Below are 20,229 nucleotides of genomic sequence, written 5' to 3' on the forward strand. Positions count from 1 at the left end.
CCTGGGAAGGACCAGTACAGAGGATGCAGAGGGAGCAGAGGTCCCAGGAGAGAAAGCCCAATACTTTTCATGCAGCACAGAGGCCCAGGGGAGGGGGACAGAACAGCACCCGGTGGACTGGAAGTGTGATGGTTACTGATGACTAACGAGAGGTTTCGGGAGCCCGTTCCAGCCTGCGGTGGAATACATAGCAGTAAAGGAGCGGGAAGAGCAGTTGCGGACTCTTGCTTTGAAAGGTTTAGATGTGAAGTGGGGCACAGCTCCCAAGATGCTGTGTGGTGGGGCCAGGGGTCTCCATTTCTAACAGGCTCCCGAGCAGCTCTGCTGCTCCTGGACCAGACTTGGTGGAACAGAGTGAGTGAAACGGTGGTCTTTGACCAACAATGGAGGTAGCAGTATAGGACTTGAAGCCAGGTGTGACGTTCATCTATGTTCAACAGTCATTGATTTATTGTGTTCCTATTAGGTTTCTGACTCTGGAAGTAACAAGGATAATGATAACCTAGTTCCTGCTGGTCATAACACGTGGTGGTAAAGTCTCAGATGCAAGTACGTAGAAGTAGTGATGGAACCACAGAGGTGCTGACACCTGAGCCGGGCTTGGCCGCTGGGACCCAACAGCTGTGTGTGAGATGGCTTTGAAGGCGAGGCGGGTGCAGGTCACAGTGAGCCTGAAGGCCACCCTCACTGCACTCCTGCCCTCAGGCCCCAGCTCCACCACTAAGTAGTGTCTCTACAGAGATGTTTCCTGGCTAGGGTCTTGGTTTCCCCACAAACTCTCACTGCAGTGTCTTCTGACTGTCACCATCGGCCCAATTTCTTCAGCCTCATGGTCAATCGTGTTTGTGGAAAATGCTGATTGTAAATGATGATGCTGTTTTTTTAAAAAACTTTTTTTTTCAGTGGTTTGAGAGACGGCAATTTATTTATTTATTTATTTATTTATTTATTTATTTTTGGCTGCATTGGGTCTTCATTGCTGTGCGCGGGCTTTTCTCTACTTGCGGTGAGTGGGGGCTACTCTTCATTGCAGTACACGGGCTTCTCATTGCGGTGGCTTCTCTTGTGCAGCAGTAGTTGTGGCATGTAGGCTCAGTAGTTGTGGCTCGCGGGCTCTAGAGCGCAGGCTCAGTAGTTGTGGCACACGGGCTTAGTTGCTCCACAGTATGTGGGATCTTCCCGGACCAGGGCTCGAACCTGTGTCCCCTGCGTTGGCAGGCAGATTCTTAACCACTGTGACACCAGGGAAGTCCAATGATGATGCTTTTTAAAGCCAGAATGACAGCACTGAGCTCAGAGCCCAGCACAGGGCGTGTTCCATAGCTGGCCACAACGGCCAGTCACTGCAGCATGGCTGTGGGGGACTCATCTCAGCTCTGCCCTCAGAGTGTGATCACTCAGCGCACTTTTACACCTCCTCAAACCCCAGTCTGCTCGCTAATAAAATGGGCAGCAGCGCTGACATGGGAAGATCGCCGTGAGGTTAGAGCACAGGTGGCAAAGGTGGAGTGTGTGGAGCGTGGAGATGGTGGGGCCAGGGTCCTAGCCCATGTCTTTGGGCTGCTTCTGCTCTGTCCCCACTTCACTGACTCATCGCAGAGGTAGGCTCGGGATGACTGCTCGCTGTGGGTGTTGAGCTGGGTGCTGCCCTTACACCCCAGCTCTTTCTGCAGAGGGTCACCCTCTTCTCAAACTAGCATCTCGCTTCTCTGCATTTGAACTGTATTTGTAGAAGTGCAGGGTAAATACAAATCTAGAGTAAAAATGATTTTTCCCGAGTGCAAAAGGGAAAGGGTCTCTCCTTTACCCTTTCTTAGAGCATCTACTCTAAAACACTTCTAAGTTGTCTTTTTGAGATCTATTTAAATGTTTTTATTTATTTTTAATTTAAAAAAAGTATTTTTGGCTGCTTTGGATCCTTGTTGCTGCGCGCGGGCTTTCTCTAGTTGCGGCGAGCAGGGGCTACTCTTCGTTGCGCTGCCTGTGCTTCTCATTGCAGTGGCTTCTCTCGTTGCAGAGCATGGGCTCTAGGCACGCGGGCTCAGTAGTTGAAACATGAGGGCCCTAGAGCGTGCGGGCTTCAGTAGTTGTGGCGCATGGGCTCAGTAGTTGTGGCTTGCAGGCTCTAGAGTGCAGGATTAGTAGTTGTGGCGTACGGGCTTAATTGCTCTGAGGCATGTGGGATCTTCCTGGACCAGGGCTCGAATCCATGTCCCCTGAGTTGGCAGGCGGATTCTTAATCACTGCGCCACCAGCAAAGTCCTATGTAAATGTTTTCAAAGGCTAAGTAGGCCTTTGGCCAGCTGAACAACCCAGGAATGTTTTTTCTCAGGGACTTGGGAGCCATCCTTTTGAAACATTAGCCTAACTTACAGGGAGCACCTGGCTTCAGGCTGCAACCCTACCTCCTATGGGAATGAGAAATATATTTCTCATTTGGACAAAGACAAGTAGTGAACCCAAGTGGTCACTCCAATTGCCGGGTGAACTTAGGATGAGCTCTGACAAGCGGTGCCGTCAGTGCTCTCACTTGACATCCGGGTCTCGAGGGTCGCACCTGCCTGGCTACATAAAGGGTTGGATTTCGTGGGGTCTTCGAACCACACAGCGGACTGCCTGCGAGGGGCCCCACGTTCTGGTTTAAGGCCGTTCCACACCGGCTGCTTCCTCCCTCCCGCCCCCCAACTCCGCGGAGAGACTTGTCGGGCTGGTGGGACACACTGTTCCTTATCCTTCCCAACAGTGGGAAGCGGCGTGGCTGGAAGGAGCTTTGGGAGAATTTGGACCACCTGACCAGTAAGAACGAGCCCCGCCCCATCTCCGCAGCGGCACCAGGGGCCCCGCCCCGCCACGTAGTCCGTGCCTGCGGCCGGCACAGCTACTGCCAGTCCCTTCCGCGCAGCCGTGGTGCCGCCGCTCTCGTGATGAGCGGGCGCCCAGTCCCGACCCGCCCACTCCCTAAACGCCCCACACACCGCGTCCACACGCCCCGCCCCCCGCGGAGCGGAGCATCCCGGGCCTGGAGCTTCCCTGGGCCTGGAGCACCCCGCGCCGGGCTCTGCGTGGGCGACGATGAGGGTCTGGAGCTCGGAGCATGTGTTCGGGTGAGCCGGCTGCGGCCGCAGTGAGTCCAGACTGGCCTGGGCCTGGGCCGTGTCCTCCGGGAGGGCGGGCTCTGTCCCTCGTTGGGCCGCGCTGCGGGCAGTGACCTGCAAGGGCCCGGGGTCGGGGGACCGCGTCTTCGCCTCCGCCGGCCTGGCCTCACCTCGCGCGGGGCTGTCACAAGGGGTGGGGGCGGGACCCGCCGAGTGGCTGATCACGGCCTCCAGAGGGAGCCGGCGTGGGCATGTGGGGGCTTTGGCCCTGAATGCACTGTGGGCACTGGAAAGCCTCCAGCTGATTAAAAGTGCCCTCGTGACCTAGGCGGTATCTTTTCTTGTCACTTCATCTGTGACACTCTGAGCTCATTCTTTCATAGTTTTTAAAGGAACTAAGATTTTTAAATTCCGTGATCTCACTTAGAACAGCATTTCGTTTTTTAATTTAAAAAATACTGCATGAAATAGAATTGTCATCCTTTGAACTTTTCATGTAAAATTATAATGAAAATTTATCAGTGGGTTAAAAACCTCCGAAATTATTTTAATGAAATCTTTAGACTTGATGGGATCCAATTTTAGTGTTGATTTTTGTACAGCCTGCAACCTGCAGAAAAATCTCATCTGGGGTTCCATTCCCAGACTTACTCCAGAGATTTTCTCAGTTCTCCCAAAGATGGGACATGCCGGGCACCATCTGGATGCAGAGGGGACAGGTTAAGTTCCTGCAGATGGTGAATGCCCAGGCTGTGCAGCTCAGGCCAGGACTGCCCTACAAATTCAGGAAATGTTGGTCGACAAGCAGAAGTGAATTGTCAGCTGTGAAAAGTCACTATTGATAATATTCACCCATTTAAATCATACAATTCAACGACTTTTAGTAAATTTACATAGTTGTACAACATCTCCATAGTCCAGTTGTAGAACATTTCCTCATCCTACAAAGACCCTTCATGCCAGTCTGCAGTCACTGTCCACTCCTCGCCCCAGCCAGATCAGTATCTGCTTCCTGTTTCTATGGATTTGCCTTTTCTGGACATTTCACATAAATGCAATCATACACCAAACCGTCTTCTGTGTCTGGCTGCTTTCAGTTAGCATGATTGTTGAGGTTCATCCGTGTGGTAGTGTGCATCCTTGCTTCAACCCTCACTTCATTCATTTTGTGTCCCTGGCACATAGTAGGTGCTCAGTGAGGGACCAAGGAATATCCTGGGGAGCAGATGTCCTTTGAAATGAGGGCGACTGTCCACCAGAGAAATTCCCGTCAACCCCTGAGCTCCTGTGGACTGGGCACAGATCTCCTCCCATTGATTTTTAAAAGCCGAGCGCCATGATGAGAATTGACAAATGTGGAAGACCGCTGGGGGGAGCTCACGCAGCTGCCAGGGCGGGTGACATGATGCTGTGTGGCAGCATCACATCTGCAGGACGGTACAGATTTGGAAGCCTGGCTTTCTAGCTGAGCTTACCATGGAGTTTTCCCCTTGCTTAGTCCCTTGAAATCCCTGATTTTTTTCCTCTGAGGATTACACACCTTTTTCTTTCTATACTTGTTTTCTTTTTATATGTTTGTTGAATATTTGATTGGAAATAATAAATTTACTCTTGAAAGGCCAAAAATAATCAGGCACAAAGACTTAAAAAAAGTTTTTTATTGCAATACAGTTGATTTACAATGTTGTATTAGTCCCCCCCACCCCCTGCTGCACGACAGACATGTGGGATCTTAGTTCCCTGACCAGGGCTCAAACTGCTCCCCTGCTGTAGAAGCATGGAGTCTCAACCACTGGACCACCAGGGAAGTCCAACAATGTTGTATTTGTTTTAGGTGTACTGCAAAGTGATTCAGATTATATATATATACACACACACACACACACACACTCTTTTTTAGATTCTTTTCCATTATAGGTTATTACAAGATACTGAGTATAGTTCCCTGTGCTATACACAGGTCCTTGTTGGTTATGTATTTTATATATAGCAGTGTGTATATTTTAATTCCCAACTCCTAATTTAATTCCCTCCCTTCCCCCTTTGGTAATCGTAAGTTTGTTTTCTATGTCTGTGAGTCTATTTCTGTTTTGTAAGTAAGTTCATTTGTGTCATTTTTTTAAGATTCCACATATAAGCAATATCATATGATATTTGTCTTTGCTTGACTTTTACTTCACTTGGTATGATAATCTCCAGGTCCATCCATGTTGCTGCAAATGACATTACTTCATTCTTTTTTATAGCTGAATATTATTCCATCCTGTATGTATACCACATCTTCTTTATCCGTTCATCTTTAGATGGACATTCAGGTTGCTTCCATATCTTGGCTATTGTAAATAGTGCTGCAGTGAACGTTGGGGTGCATGTATCTTTTAGAATTATAATTTTCTCTGGATATATGCCCAGGAATGGTATTGCAGGATCATATGGCTACTCTATTTTTAGTTTTTTGAGGAACGTCCCTACTGTTTTCCATAGTGGCTGCACCAATTTACATTTGCACAAACAGTGTAAGAGGGTTCCCTTTTCTCCACACCCTCTCCAGCATTTGTTATTTGTAGACTTTTTAATGATGGTCTCTCTGACTGGTGTGAGGTGGTACCTCATTGTAGTTTTTTTTTTTTTTCTCATTGTAGTTTTGATTTACATTTCTCTAAGGATTAGCAATGTTGACCATCTTTTCATGTGCCTATTGGCCATCTGTGTGTCTTCTTTGGAGAAATGTCTATTTAGGTCTTCTGCTCATTTTTGGATTGGGTTTTTTGTTGTTGTTGTTGTTACTGAGCTGTATGAGCTGTTTGTATATTTTGGAAATTAATCAGTTGCATCCTTTGCAAAATTTTCTCCCATTCCGTAGGTTGTCTTTTTGTTTCATTTTGTTTCCTTTGCTGGGGCACGAAAACTTTTGAGTCAAGTTTTCCTCCATTGTTCACACACCAAGTTTTCCTCCATTGTTCACACACCGAAGAAACCCTGGGCACTGGAGATCAGACAGAGCTGAGAGCAGTATAAACTCCCACAGAAATGGAGAACCCTTTGGTTTAAAGTAGATTAAATAGTAGTAGAAAATATAGGACCGAAATAGAAACATATAGAAAGGGGCACTTAAAAATTAACAGGCTGGTAAATACAGGTTTATAAATCCCATCCTTACAGCATTGACTGAGGTTTCAGGTGGGCTATAACAAAATCTTTAATAACAGCCAGTATGAGTAGATTCCCAGCAGTCAAGGCTGTACACTACTTGGATTCCAGCAGCTCCCAGGAGAGGTCTCTAGTAGGCAGTGTCCCTCTCAGGGAAGTAAGGAGGAGAGGCTGCCCTAAAGCAGGCTTGCTCTGTGGCCAGGAGGAGGGAACCCCGTCCCTTTTTAAATAAGAGAAATGGAATGTTACAGGTAGGAGGTGAAGTGCCCACTGTCCCCTCCTAGTGCTGTTCCCTCCTCTCTCTCACAGGCAGTCATGATTGTGAACCTGGTGGGTAGCCTCCCGAAGGTATATGTTCCATAAACAAAATGTAGTATTTGTTTTTTTAAAATAGAAATCACTGGCACCATCTTGTACAGATCTTTTCAGTTTCTCTTTCTTCTCAACAATGTGTTCCTGAGATCTGTGCGTGTGTGTGTGTGTGTGTATCTATTTGAGATCTGTGTGTATACATGTACACATACACATTTGTATCTCAGCTGTATAGTATTCCAATATTCCATTTATTCCATAAAGAATATGTCACCATTTTTTCTTTCTCTTATTGAAGGGACATTGTTTCCCCCTTATTACAAATCATGTTGTGGTGACCACTCCTGTGTATATTTCTGGGTCAGTTAATCAAGGGCATTTACTTAGGCCAGAAATCCTCCAACTCATCAGCAGTAGGACCTCTTTACACTCTTAGAAAATATTGGGGACCCAAACAGTGTTTGTTTATGTGGGTTAAATCTACTAATATTTACCATATTAGAAATTAAAACTGATAAATTTTAAGATATTTATTAATTTATTAAAATTAACAGTAATAAACCCATTACATTAACATAAATAACATTTCTTAAATTTAAAAAACCTGTAGTTTCCAAAACCCCTCAAAGTAGTAAGAGTGGCACTGTTTTGTTTATTTTTTCCCAATTTCTATAATGTCAGGCTGCATAGACACTGTTTTTTATTGTCAACAGATTTTATTTTTTTAATTTTTTATTTTATTAAAAAATAATTTAATTAATTAATTTATTTTTTGGCTGTGTTGGGTCTTCGTTGCGGCACGCGGAATCTTCCTTGCAGCATGCGGGATCTTTCATTGCAGCACCCAAGCTTCTCTCTAGTGGCACATGGGCTCCAGAGCGTGTGGGCTTTGTAGGTGCGTCACGTGAGCTCTAGTTGAGGCACACAGGCTCAGTAATTGTGGTGCGCAGGCTTAGTTGCCCCGTGGCACGTGGGATCTTAGTTCTCCGACCAGGGATCAAACCCGTGTCCCCTGCATTGGAAGGCAGATTCTTTACCACTGGACTACCAGGGAGGTCCCTGCATGGACACTAACTTGATGGTCCTGTCGGCTTCTGCATTCAGTGTTTGCAGTCTGTTGTTTTGGTTGAAGTAAATGATTAAAATCCAGCCTCACACTATATGTGAGTAAAACCTAGTTGGCAAAGGTATTTCAAAAGTCTTTAAAAATAGTCGTAGCTGTTCTTTGCTATTGCAACGAAACAAGCAGTAATTTCTCAAATTAATTGCAGTGTAAAATCTGACACCACGAGGACCAGAGTAATGGCCCGTCTCGTACTTTGAATGAGTCCTTCTCCCATGTGATCTGTGACGTCTTGCACTGGTCACTTGGCTGTGTGGGTCACCGGGTACAGTGTGGGGCAAGCAGCAGGCCCATGGTAGTGATACAAGTTTTCTAAAATTCCAGTTTTCACTTAGAAGCTCAAGTTTTATCTTTGACAGCAAATGCCATCAGGTGTTTTCCTCGAAGTGACAGGCTCACTTCATTAATCTTTGAGAAAATGCCTGTCCGACACCCACGTCTGAGTGACCACAGTTTGTGGTCAGTAGTTTCAAGGAGAAGTGGTGGCTGGGGAAGCACAGTAGCTGAGCTGCCACCCCTGTGGCCACCAGTGCTTCCCGACCAGCAAGGCCTCCCGCATCCTTTCTGTGCCCTCACTCAGAACCAGGGATCCAGGTGTAGTAAAATGAGTCCTTTTACTTTCTCATCAGGGATGGGCCCTGAGTGCACAGCTCAGCAGTGACCACCATGCAGCCTTGACCCGGCCGTCACTCCTGGGGAGAGGCTGGCAGTCTGTGGTCTGACTCGGGCTCCTGCAGCTTTGGCTGATGTCGTGCAGCCAGAAGGGCAGGCCCTCCCAGCAGCACCCAGGCTCCTGGAGGGGCCAGAGAGCCCAGCTTTGCGGGCCTTGCTCCAAGAACCACTGGGCTGGCCCGGGGTCTCTTGGGGTCTGAGCACTTTTCCTTCATCCTTTTTTTTTTTAAAACATACATTTATTTTATTTCATTTCATTTCCATTCCATTCCATTTTATTTTATTTTTTTATTTCATCACGCTGGGTCTTAGTTGTGGCAGGTGGGCTTTCTTTTTTTTAAATAAATTTATTTATTTATGGTTGTGTTGGGTCTTCATTGCTGCACGCGGGCTTTCTCTAGTTGCGGCACGTGGGGGCTACTCTTTGTTGCAGTGCGTGGGCTTTTCATTGCGGTGCCTTCTGTTGTTGCAGAGCACGGGCTCTAGGTGCATGGGCTTCAGTAGTTGTGGCATGCGAGCTCAGTAGTTGTGGCTCACAGGCTCTAGAGCACAGGCCCAGTAGTTGTGGCTCATGAGCTTAGTTGCTCCGTGGCATGTGGGATCTTCCCAGACCAGGGTTTGAACCTGTGTCCCCTGCATTGGCAGATGGATTCTTAACCACTGCACCACCAGGGAATTCCCCACACGGGCTTTCTTAGTTGCAGCTCACGGGCTCCTCAGCTGTGCCCCGCAGGCCCCTTAATTGTGGCATGTGAACTCCCAGCCGCAGCATGTGGGATCCAGTTCCCTGACCACGGATAGAACCTGGGCCCCCTGCATTGGGAGAGCAGGGTCCTCACCACTGTGCCACCAGGGAAGTCCCTCCAATTTTTTTTTTTGGACTCATTATTATGCACATTATGCAAGAGTGGAGACTGGAATAATGAGTGCAGTGCCCTTCTGCAGGCTAACAGTTCCTCTCACAGATGTCTGGTCTCATGCGCCCCCATTCCCTGCTCCTTCCCCTGGGTTGTTGTAGGCAGGTCCCAGGCACCCTGTGTCCTCACCCTATTCTGCCTAAAGTAATGATTTTTATGGGAACTACTCTGGGGAACTTGACTTACAAAGCTCACAGCTTATTTCACTGGGCAGCCCCCATCCCCCGCCTCTGCTCTCATGAGTATCTGGATTCTCCCTCCTTCCGCAGAGTTGTCGACTGTGCCCCTGACAGTTCTTTTACTGAGAAGAAAGGCTCCCTGTCCACTGCAGAGTGATCAGGACCAGCTTCATCTCTGCTTCTTTGGAGCTGGTGGACATGTTAGTGCGGTGACACGATTCCATGGCTTGAAAAAGCATTCCTTTGTTAAAGAGCGGGGCTTCTGGACCTGACAGTGCAGAGGCCGTGGGTGTGACAGAAAGACTGTGGAGTAGGGGCTGGGAGACCCAGCTCTAGTCTGCGTCTCATTGCTAGCTTTTTGACCTGGGATGAGCGTTTTATGAGGATAAAGTAAATTCATGGTCAATAAGTTATATTTAAAAAGGACATCAAAGATGAAACAAAAACCTTCAATATATTCATAATCTTTGATGTTTAATTTAGTAATTCCATTCTAGAAATTTATCCTAAGGAAAAAGACATATATTGAAAGGCTGGTGTGAACCAGTTTTCCCTGCTGCCTTCATTGTACAGTGAAGGTTGGACGCGATCAAAATAATCTGCCAGAGGAGATTGGTTCAAGATGGCAGAGTAGAAGGATGTGTGCTCACTCCTTCTTGTGAGAGCACCGGAATCACAACTAACTGCTGAACAGTCATCCACAGGAAGACACTGGAACTCACCAAAAAAGATACCCCATATCAAAAGACAAAGGAGAAGCCACAATGAGACAGTAGGAGGGGCTCAATCACAATAAAACCAAATCCCATAACTGCTGGGTGGGTGACTCACAAACTGGAGAGCACTTATACCACAGAAGTCCACCCACTGGAGTGAAGGTTCTGAGCCCCACATCAGGTTTCCCAGCCTAGGGGTCCAGCAAAGGGAGGAGGAATTCCTAGAGAATCAGACTTTGAAGGCTAGTGGGATTTGATTGCAGGACTTTGACAGGACTGGGGGAAACAGAGACTCCACTCTTGGAGGGCACACACAAAGTAGTGTGTGCATCAGGACCCAGGGGAAGGAGCAGTGACCCCATAGGAGTCTGAACCAGACCTACCTGCTAGTGTTGGAGGGTCTCCTGCAGAGGAGGGGGTAGCTGTGTCTCACTGCAGGGACAAGGACACTGGCAGCAGAAGTTCTGGGAAGTACTCCTTGGTGTGAGCCCTCCCGGAGTCCACCATTAGCCCCACCAAAGAGCAGGGTAGGCTCCCGTGTTGGGTTGCCTCAGGCCAAACAACCAACAGGGAGGGAAGCCAGCCCCACCCATCAGCAGTCAAGCAGATTAAAGTTTTACTGAGCTCTGCCCACCAGAGCAACACCCAGCTCTACCCACCACCAGTCCCTCCCATCAGGAAACTGGCACAGACCTCTTAGATAGCCTCATCCACCAGAGGGCAGACAGCAGAAACAAGAAGAACTACAGTCCTGCAACCTGCAGAACAAAAACCACATTCACAGAAAGATAGACAAGATGAAAAGGCAGAGGGCTATGTACCAGATGAAGGAACAAGATAAAACCCCAGAAAAACAACTAAATGAAGTGGAGATAGGCAGCCTTCCAGAAAAAGAATTCAGAATAATGACAGTGAAGATGATTCAGGACCTCGGAAAAAGAATGGAGGCAAAGATGGAGAAGATGCAAGAAATGTTTAACAAAGACCTAGAAGAATTAAAGAACAAACAAACAGAGATGAATACAATAACTGAATACAGATATACAGATACAATAACTGAAATGAAAAATACACTAGAAGGAATCAATAGCAGAATAACTGAGGCAGAAGACCGGATAAGTGACCTGGAAGATAGAATGGTGGAATTCACTGCTGCGGAACAGAATAAAGAAAAAAGAATGAAAGAAATGAAGACAGCCTAAGAGACCTCTGGACAACATTAAATGCAACAACATTCGCATTATAGGGGTCCCAGAAGGAGAAGAGAGAGAGAAAGGACTCAAGAAAATATTTGAAGAGATTATAGTCAAAAACTTCGCTAACATGGGAAAGGAAATAGCCACCCAAGTCCAGGAAGTGCAGAGAGTCCCAGGCAGGATAAACCTAAGGAGAAACACACCGAGACACATAGTAATCTAATTGACAAGAATTAAAGACAAAGGGCTTCCCTGGTGGCGCAGTGGTTGAGAGTCCGCCTGCCGATGCAGGGGACACAGGTTCGTGCCCCAGTCCGGGAAGATCCCACATGCCGCGGAGTGGCTGGGCCCGTGAGCCATGGCCACTGAGCCTGCACGTCCGGAGCCTGTGCTCCGCAACTGGAGAGGCCACAACAGTGAGAGGCCCGTGTACCGCAAAAAAAAAAAAAAAAAGGCAAAGAAAAATTATTGAAAGCAACAAGGGAAAAGCGACAAATAACATACAAGGAAACTCCCATAAGGTTAACAGCTGATTTCTCAGCAAAAACTCTACAAGCCAAAGGGGAGTGGCACGATATATTTAAAGTGATGAAAGGGAAGAACCTACAACCAAGATTACTCTGCCCAGCAAGGATCTCATTCAGATTCGATCGAGAAATCAAAAGCTTTACACACAAGCAAAAGCTAAGAGAATTCAGCACCACCAAACCAGCTCTACAACACATGCTAAAGGAACTTCTCTAAGTGGGAAACACAAGAGAAGAAAAGGACCTACAAAAACAAACCCATAACAATTAAGAAAATGGTAGTAATAACATGCATATTGAATATTACCTTAAACATGAATGGATTAAATGCTCCAACCAAAAGACACAGGCTTGCTGAATGGATACAAAAACAAGACCCGTATATATGCTGTCTACAAGAGACCCACTTCAGATCTAGGGACACAAACAGACTGAAAGTGAGGGGATGGAAAAGATATTCCAGGCAAATGGAAATCAAAAGAAAGCTGGAGTAGCAATACTCATATCAGATAAAATAGACTTTAAAATAATGTTACAAGAGACAAGGAAGGACACTACATAATGATCAAGGGATCAATCCAAGAAGAAAATATAACAATTATAAATGTATATGCACCCAACATAGGAGCACCTGGATACATATGGCAACTGCTAACAGCTATAAAAGAGGAAATCGACAGTAACACAATAATAGTGAGGGACTTTAACACCTCACTTACACCAATTGACAGATCATCCAAAATGAAAATAAATAAGGGAACAGAAGCTTTAAATGATACAATAGACCAGATAGATTTAATTGATATTTATAGGACACTCCATCCAAAAACAGCAGATTACACTTTCTTCTCAAGTGCACATGGAACATTCTCCAGGATAGATCACATCTTGGGTCACAAATCAAGCCTCGGTAAATTTAAGAAAATTGAAATCATATCAAGCATCTTTTCTGACCACAACGCTATGAGATTAGAAATCAATTACAGGGAAAAAAACGTAAAAAACATGGAGACTAAACAATACGTTACTAAATAACCAAGAGATCATTTAAGAAATCAAAGAGGAAATCAGAAAATACCCAGAGACCAATGACAGTGAAAACACGATGATCCAAAACCTATGGGATGCAGCAAAAGCAGTTCTAAGAGGGAAGTTTATAGCAATACAAGCCTACCTCAAGAAACAAAAATCTCAAACAATCTAACCTTACACCTAAAGGAACTAGAGAAAGAAGAACAGGCAAAACCCAAAGTTAGTAGAAGGAAAGAGATCATAAAGATCAGAGCAGAAATAAATGAAAAAAACCCAAAGAAAACAGTAGCAAAGATCAATAAAACTAAAAGCTGGTTCTTTGAGAAGATAAACAAAATTGATAGACCATTAGCCAGACTCATCAAGAAAAAGAGGGAGAGGACTCAAATCAATAAAATTAGAAATGAAAAAGAAGTTACACCAGACACTGCAGAAATACAAAGCATCCTAAGAGACTACTACAAGTAGCTCTATGCCAATAAAATGGACAACGTGGAAGAAATGGACAAATTCTTAGAAAGGTATTACCTTCCAAGAATGAAGCAGGAAGAAATAGAAAATATGAACAGACCAATCACAAGTAATGAAATTGAAACTGTGATTAAAAATCTTCCAACAAACAAAAGTCTGGGACCAGATGGCTTCACAGATGAATTCTGTCAAACATTTAGAGAAGAGCTAACACCCATCCTTCTCAAACTCTTCCAAAAAATTGCAGAGGAAGGAACACTCCCAAACTCATTCTATGAGGCCACCATCACCCTGATACCAAAACCAGACAAAATACTACAAAAATAGAAAATTACAGACCAATATCACTGATGGACATAGACACAAAAAAGCTCAACAAAATACTAGCAAACAGAATCCAACAACACATTAAAAGGATCATACCCCATGATCAAGTGGGATTTATCCCCGGGATGCAAGGATTCTTCAATATATGCAAATCAATCAATGTGATACACCATATTAGCAAATTGAAGAATAAAAACTATATGATCATCTCAAGAGATGCAGAAAAAGCATTTGACAAAATTCAACACCCATTTATGATAAAAACTCTCCAGAAAGTGGGCATAGAGGGAACCTACCTCAACATAATCAAGGCCATATACGACAAACCCACAGCAAATATCATTCTCAATGGTGAAAAACTGAAATTATTTCCTCTAAGATCAGGAACAAGACAAGGATGTCCACCTTCGCCGCTGTTATTCAACATAGTTTTGCATGTTTTAGCCACAGCAATCAGAGAAGGAAAAGAAAAAAAAGGAATCCAAATCGGAAAAGAAGTAAAATTGTCACTGTTTGCAGATGACATGATACTATACGTAGAGAATCCCAAAGATGCCACCAGAAAAGTACTAGAGCTAATCAATGAATTTGGTAATGTAGCAGGATACAAAATTAATGCATAGAAATCTCTTGAATTCCTATACACTAATGATGAAAAATCTGAAAGAGAAATTAAGGAAACCCTCCCATTTACCATTGCAACAAAAAGAATAAAGTACCTAGGAATAAACCTACCTGGGAGACAAAGGACCTGTGTGCAGAAAACTAGAAGACACTGATGAGAAAAATTAAAGATAATACAAACAGATGGAGAGATATACCATGTTCTTGCATTGGAAGAATCAGTATTGTGAAAATGCCTATACTACCCAAAGCAATCTACAGATTCAGTGCAATCCCTATCAAATTACCAATGGAGTTTTTTACAGAACTAGAACCAAAAGTCTTAAAATTTGTATGGAGACACAAAAGACCCCGAATAGCCATAACAGTCTTGAGGGAAAGAGACAGAGCTGGAGGAATCAGACTCCGTGACTTCAGACTACTACAAAGCTACAGTAATCAAGACAATATGGTACTGGCACAAAAACAGAAATATAGATCAATGAAACAGGATAGAAAGCCCAGAGATAATATCCACGCACCTATAGTCAAGTAATCTATGACAAAGTAGGCAAGGGTATACAATGGAGAAAAGACAGGCTCTTCAATAAGTGATGCTGGGAAAACTGGACAGGTACAGGTAAAAGAATGAAATTAGAACACTCCCTAACACCATACACAAAAGTAAACTCAAAGTGGATTAGAAACCTAAATGTAAGACCAGACTCTATAAAACTCTTAGAGGAAAACATAGGAAGAACACTCTTTGACATAAATGACAGCAAGATCTTTTTTGACCCACCTCCTAGAGTAATGGAAATAAAAGCAAAAATAAACAAATTGGACCTAATGAAACTTAAAAGCTTTTGCAAAGCAAAGGAAACTACAAACAAGACGAAAAGACAACCTTCAGAATGGGAGAAAATATTTGCAAACGAATCAACAGACAAAGGATTAATCTCCAAAATATATAAACAGCTCATGCAGCTCAATATTAATAAAACAAACAACCCAATAAGAAAATGGGCAGAAGACCTAAATAGACATTTCTCCAAAGAAGACGTACAAATGGCCAAGAAGCACGTGAAAAGCTGCTCAACATCACTAATTATTAGAGAAATGCAAATCTAAACTACAATGAGGTATCTCACCTCACACCAGTTAGAATGGGCATCATCAGAAAATCTACAAACAACTAATGCTGAAGAGGGTGTGGAGAAAAGGGAACCCTCTTGCACTGTTGGTGGGAATGTAAATTGATACAGCCACTATGCAGAACAGTATGGAGGTTCCTTCAAAAACTAAAAATAGAATTAGCATATGATCCAGCAATCACACTACTGGGTATATAGCCAGAGAAAACCATATTTCAAAAAGACAAATGCACTCCAGTGTTCATTGCAGCACTATTTACAACAGCCAGGTCATGGAAGCAACCTAAATGCCCAGCAAGAGACGAATGGATAAAGAAGATGTGGTACATATGTACAATGGAATATTACTCAGCCATAAAAGGGAACGGAATTGGGTCATTTGTAGAGATGTGGATGAATCTACAGACTGTCATGCAGAGTGAAGTAAGTCAGAAAGAGAAAAACAAATCTCGTATATTAATGCATATATGTGGAACCTAGAAAAATGGTACAGATGAACCAGTTTGCAGGGCAGAAAGAGAGACACGGATGTAGAGAACAAATGTATGGACACCAAGGGGGGAAAGTGGCGGGGGGTGGTGGTGGTGTGATGAATTGGGAGATTGGGATTAACATATATACACTAATATGTATAAAATGGATGACTAATAAGAACCTGCTGTATAAAAAAATAAATAAAATTCAAAAAATATACTAAAAAAAAAGAAATGTAAGGTTTCCAGGATTAAATGATGGTGAAAGTAATACAAATAAAAACTAGATTAAAAACATAATAATCTGCCAGAGGGGTCTGGTTACACCACTGTCCACAGGGTGGCCTGTTGTGCAGTTACTTAGAGTCGTATTTCTGAAAATAGCCTCATAATGCAGGAAAATGTTCGTCTGTTACATATAAAAAGCAGTAATCAGTGCATGTAAGGAGCATGATCCCAGTTTAATTTCTGAGCGTGTGGACGTCTGTGCATGCATGCGTGTCTCTAGGTCTTGGGTCTGGGCTGTCTGTACATGCCGCTCAAACCTGTGTGGGTACGTATGGGGAAACAACGGTGTTGTTGAGACGCACTCACCTCTGTGGGGATGCACCTGGGCGCACATCCTGAAGGAAAAACCAGGACAGCAGCGCCTGGGGAAGGTCCACCCTGAGTACCCTGGACTCTGAGCCCTTGGATGCCTTTAGGGCTGCCGGCCTCAACAGGCACAGAGCTCTGGGGAGCAGGGGCAGCTGTGTGGTCTCTGATGGCAGGAAACAAACAGGGACACCGGTGTCCACCCCTCACTCCAGGGCTCAGGGCCAGAGGGGAGGGGTGGCGTCTACAGGACGCCTGCACAGACTTGTCTCCAGATAGTGAAATTGTGGATTTTTATTTTCCTCATCCTGTGTTATTTTTCAAAATTTGAAATACAATTTTTAATAATCAGAAAACATATGTAGCCATTTCAAGTCACATACTGCTTAGAAGCTGGAACAAAGTAGTTGCTTCGGGACCTCATAGCTGGGCAGCAGCTGTGGGTGATCCGTGTTGGGCAGGTGTGCTGCTTTGGCCTGTGGTGGGCTGCAGGGGTGAGGCGGGCAGTCAGCAAAAGGGCCCCCACAGTTACTGCGACCAGGTGGAGGCAGGAATGAGCCCTGGCCCCCCGGCCTTGCAGCCCACAGAGCAGCACGGGAGGTGGTGACAGACAGGGAAAAGGGACATTGTCTCTTGCCCAGAAGCCCCAGACCAAAGGGTTCTACCTCTTTAGGCTCTGCAGGGCTGGGGAAGGAGGGGGCCCTTAGCCAAGCTGGGATGGCCAGGCCTGAGTCTGGTCTGTGCCCCCCGCCCGCCCCCTGGTTGCCCCGGGGGATCAGCGATCCAGGATCTGGGTCCAGAGCCCAACTCCTCAGGTGTATTTGTTGGAACAAAGCTTGAAGAACAGGGTTGACCTGACTTTGGACCCACTGTCTGCTCATGCTGTTGGTTGCGTTTTCCTCCAGCCACCCGTGGGACACAGTCATCAAGGCTGCCATGAGGAAGTACCCGAATCCCATGAACCCCAGTGTCGTGGGCGTCGACGTGCTGGAGCGCAGTGTGGACAGCCGGGGCCGGCTTCACAGCCACCGCCTCCTCAGCACTGAGTGGGGGCTGCCCAGCCTCGTGAGAGCGGTGAGCCCTCAGTGGAGCCCGGCTGCACCCGCATGACCCCCAGCTACACTCACACAGCTGTCTACATCCGCCAGCCCAGCTGGCACCCATATGCAGGGAATGACAACCTTCCCATTTGGGATTTCTGGGAAGCCCCAGAGATGGTTTGTTTCTCTGTGAATTGAGTTAATCGTCCACCTGAGTGTTCAACACATCCCCTGACCCACCTGCAGTGGGGACACTGCCCACAGGACCCCCAAAACCCCATGACCCCCGGTCCCCCACCCCTTCCCCACACCCAGTCCCCCCACCCCAGCCTCATCATCCTGCTTGGTGTGGCCTGAACCCCAGAGTTGGCTCCACACAGCGGGGCCCGGGGGGTGGGGGTCAGAGTCGGTCCACAGCTGACTCACCAGCCGGACCTTGTCCTCAACCTTGACCTCAGCACCCCAGTTCCTGCCCTGCTTTCTCCTCTGTCTAAGCACTGGTCCCTATGTCCCTGATTCGTGTGTCCGTCCCACCTGCTGGACAGAGGCACCTGGAGGAGCTAGAGGTGCTGCTGCAGCCACACCTGCATCCCTGGTTGAAGAGATGGGTAGCGGATAGGAAATGGCGGTCGGTGTTCTAGGATATAAGGTGGAGTTTCTAACACGTCACTATGCTGGTTTTGCTTTGTTTTTCAGATTTTGGGAACCAGTAGGACTTTGACATACATCAGAGAACATTCTGTTGTGGATCCAGTGGGAAAGAAAATGGAGCTCTGTTCCACCAATGTAAGCAATGGCCACGATGGTGCGTAATGTCTTCATTTAATTTTTTTTCCAGCCCGCCTTTGGTCTAAGTGATCTTTTATTTTTAATAGAAAGGCTGACTTTATTTAGCAGTATCTTACTTGTCTTTTATTCCAGTATAAAAATGTATAGAAGAACACACATAATGATGTGAACACACCTTTGTAACCAGTGGGCAGGCCAGGGGACAGACTGGCAGCCCCGGGGCCCCCGTGCGCCTCCCCAGTGCCTCCCTGCCCCCCCAGCCTCCATCCTGCCCGCCAACAGCACACTCGGCTCTTCGCAGCCACTGAAACAGCCACTTTTCTCCTGGCCTCCTCTCTCACGTCTCACAATGAAGAACCATTGATATTGGCCTCATGCACATTCAAAGAGCATGTTGGGGAAAACGGGTGGCCTGGGAGCATGGTTTATGTCAGGCCCCTTACCCTGTGGGTCGTGTCACTGTGTGCGGAGGCTCCTTGGTTTACCGCCTGGACCTCTGCCCGGGGCCCCCTTTCCTCAGCCCAGGCAGCCCTTCCGCAAAGTCACAGGGAGCCGGGTGGGTGTGTCCACATCAGCCATTACTGACAGTTTATATATTGTTCTCTCTTCTCCTTCACTTGGAAAATTACTCTTCCTCCTTCAAGAAGGCTTAGTTGTCGGTAAAGAGGGACGGTTCTTGCTGTTGTAGGAGGTCTAGTGGAAAGGAAGGGCTTTGGGCGGGACAGCCGCATGCCTGCGTCCTGGTTATCACGGAATCAGTGTATGGCTGCGGGTGTCAGTGATCAACCTGTTCTGAGCCTCACTTTCCTTGTCTAAAAAAGAGCAAACCTCACCGTATTGTCCTGAGGATTAATGAAAGAAAATGAGGTTTATTAAATACAGAGCCTGGCATAAAAATATTGCACATACAATGATGACAGCTAATGAGCCCGGCTCAGGTTTGGGTGGGGTGTGGAGGGAGGGCGGTGACTGTCCCCAGGAGCGGCCAGGAGCGGTGTCCCTGGGCTGTACTTTGGCCGTGCCTCCTGGGCCTTGGCGGGCCTTGGCGCTTCTTCTGCTCTGGCTCCAGTAAGTGCAGATTCGGGGATGGGAGGAGTGGGGGCAGATGGTCTGGGAAGAAATGCAAGAAAAATAGAACCTACAGCCATTGTTTCCTGTTTTAAGATCACACTCACAAACTGGGTGTCGGTGAGCGAGAGGCTGGTGTACACACCCCACCCGGAGGACCCAGGAAGGTAAGCAGACATTGAACTCCAAGGCTGGGGCGGGGCGGGGGCTCCCCCCACCCGCCGGCTGCTCAGACCCTTCACTTCTCGCTCTCCTGCAGGACCGTGCTCACCCAAGAAGCCGTCATCACCGTGAAGGGGATCAGCCTCGGCAGCTATCTGGAGAGTTTGATGGCCAACACGATATCGTCCAACGCAAAGAAGGTACCATCTCTAGCTGTTCGGGGTCCCGATGAGCGGGGGTCCTACTGACCGCGGGCAGGTGGGGACGGCTCCAGGCCTGGGGGAACACAGGCCAGCAAGGCAGCCACCCCTTTCAGGAGCCAAACCATCTGGGCTCAGTTAACAAGACACACCCCACACCTCCAGGACAGGTATTGGCGTGGGCAGGCAGGACACTCGGGATTTTCAGCAGTTTCATATTTAATCGGCATTGAGTGGCTCTGGCTGAGCTTCTCCGTGTGCAGGGTTTCCCTTTGCCTCTCGCTCTGGTGGGATTTGGGAGCGAGCCTTGTGGAGGGAGTGGGGGAGGGATGACCAGGAGGCTGTCAGCCCTGGCCTCTCCAGCGGGGTTGGCAGGAAGAGCTTGGGTGTTTGGGAGGCACATCCCAGGCAGTGCTGGGTGCCAGAGCA

General features: G+C 46.6%; 1 protein-coding gene across 21 annotated transcripts in view; it reads left to right on the forward strand.

Moving 5' to 3' along the window:
- PRELID3A (PRELI domain containing 3A) overlaps positions 1–20,229 on the forward strand; it is a 106,587-nt gene that overhangs the window by 23,203 nt on the left and 63,155 nt on the right. For 2 of the 21 annotated variants that reach the window (XM_033439477.2, XM_004275968.3), the window contains exons 1-5: positions 2,870–3,124; positions 17,447–17,615; positions 18,278–18,367; positions 19,535–19,605; positions 19,698–19,800. In XM_033439477.2, coding sequence (XP_033295368.1) covers positions 2,925–3,124; positions 17,447–17,615; positions 18,278–18,367; positions 19,535–19,605; positions 19,698–19,800 — 633 coding nt within the window. In that variant the 5' untranslated portion in view covers positions 2,870–2,924. Of the gene's footprint in view, positions 1–1,077; positions 3,125–17,446; positions 17,616–18,277; positions 18,387–19,534; positions 19,606–19,697; positions 19,801–20,229 lie in introns of those variants that run through there. The other 19 variants (XR_004486611.2, XM_033439479.2, XM_033439467.2 and 16 more) reach the window with 18 other exon arrangements.

This window comes from Orcinus orca, chromosome 15, assembly GCF_937001465.1.
Source record: "Orcinus orca chromosome 15, mOrcOrc1.1, whole genome shotgun sequence".
Lineage (NCBI taxonomy): Eukaryota > Metazoa > Chordata > Mammalia > Artiodactyla > Delphinidae > Orcinus > Orcinus orca.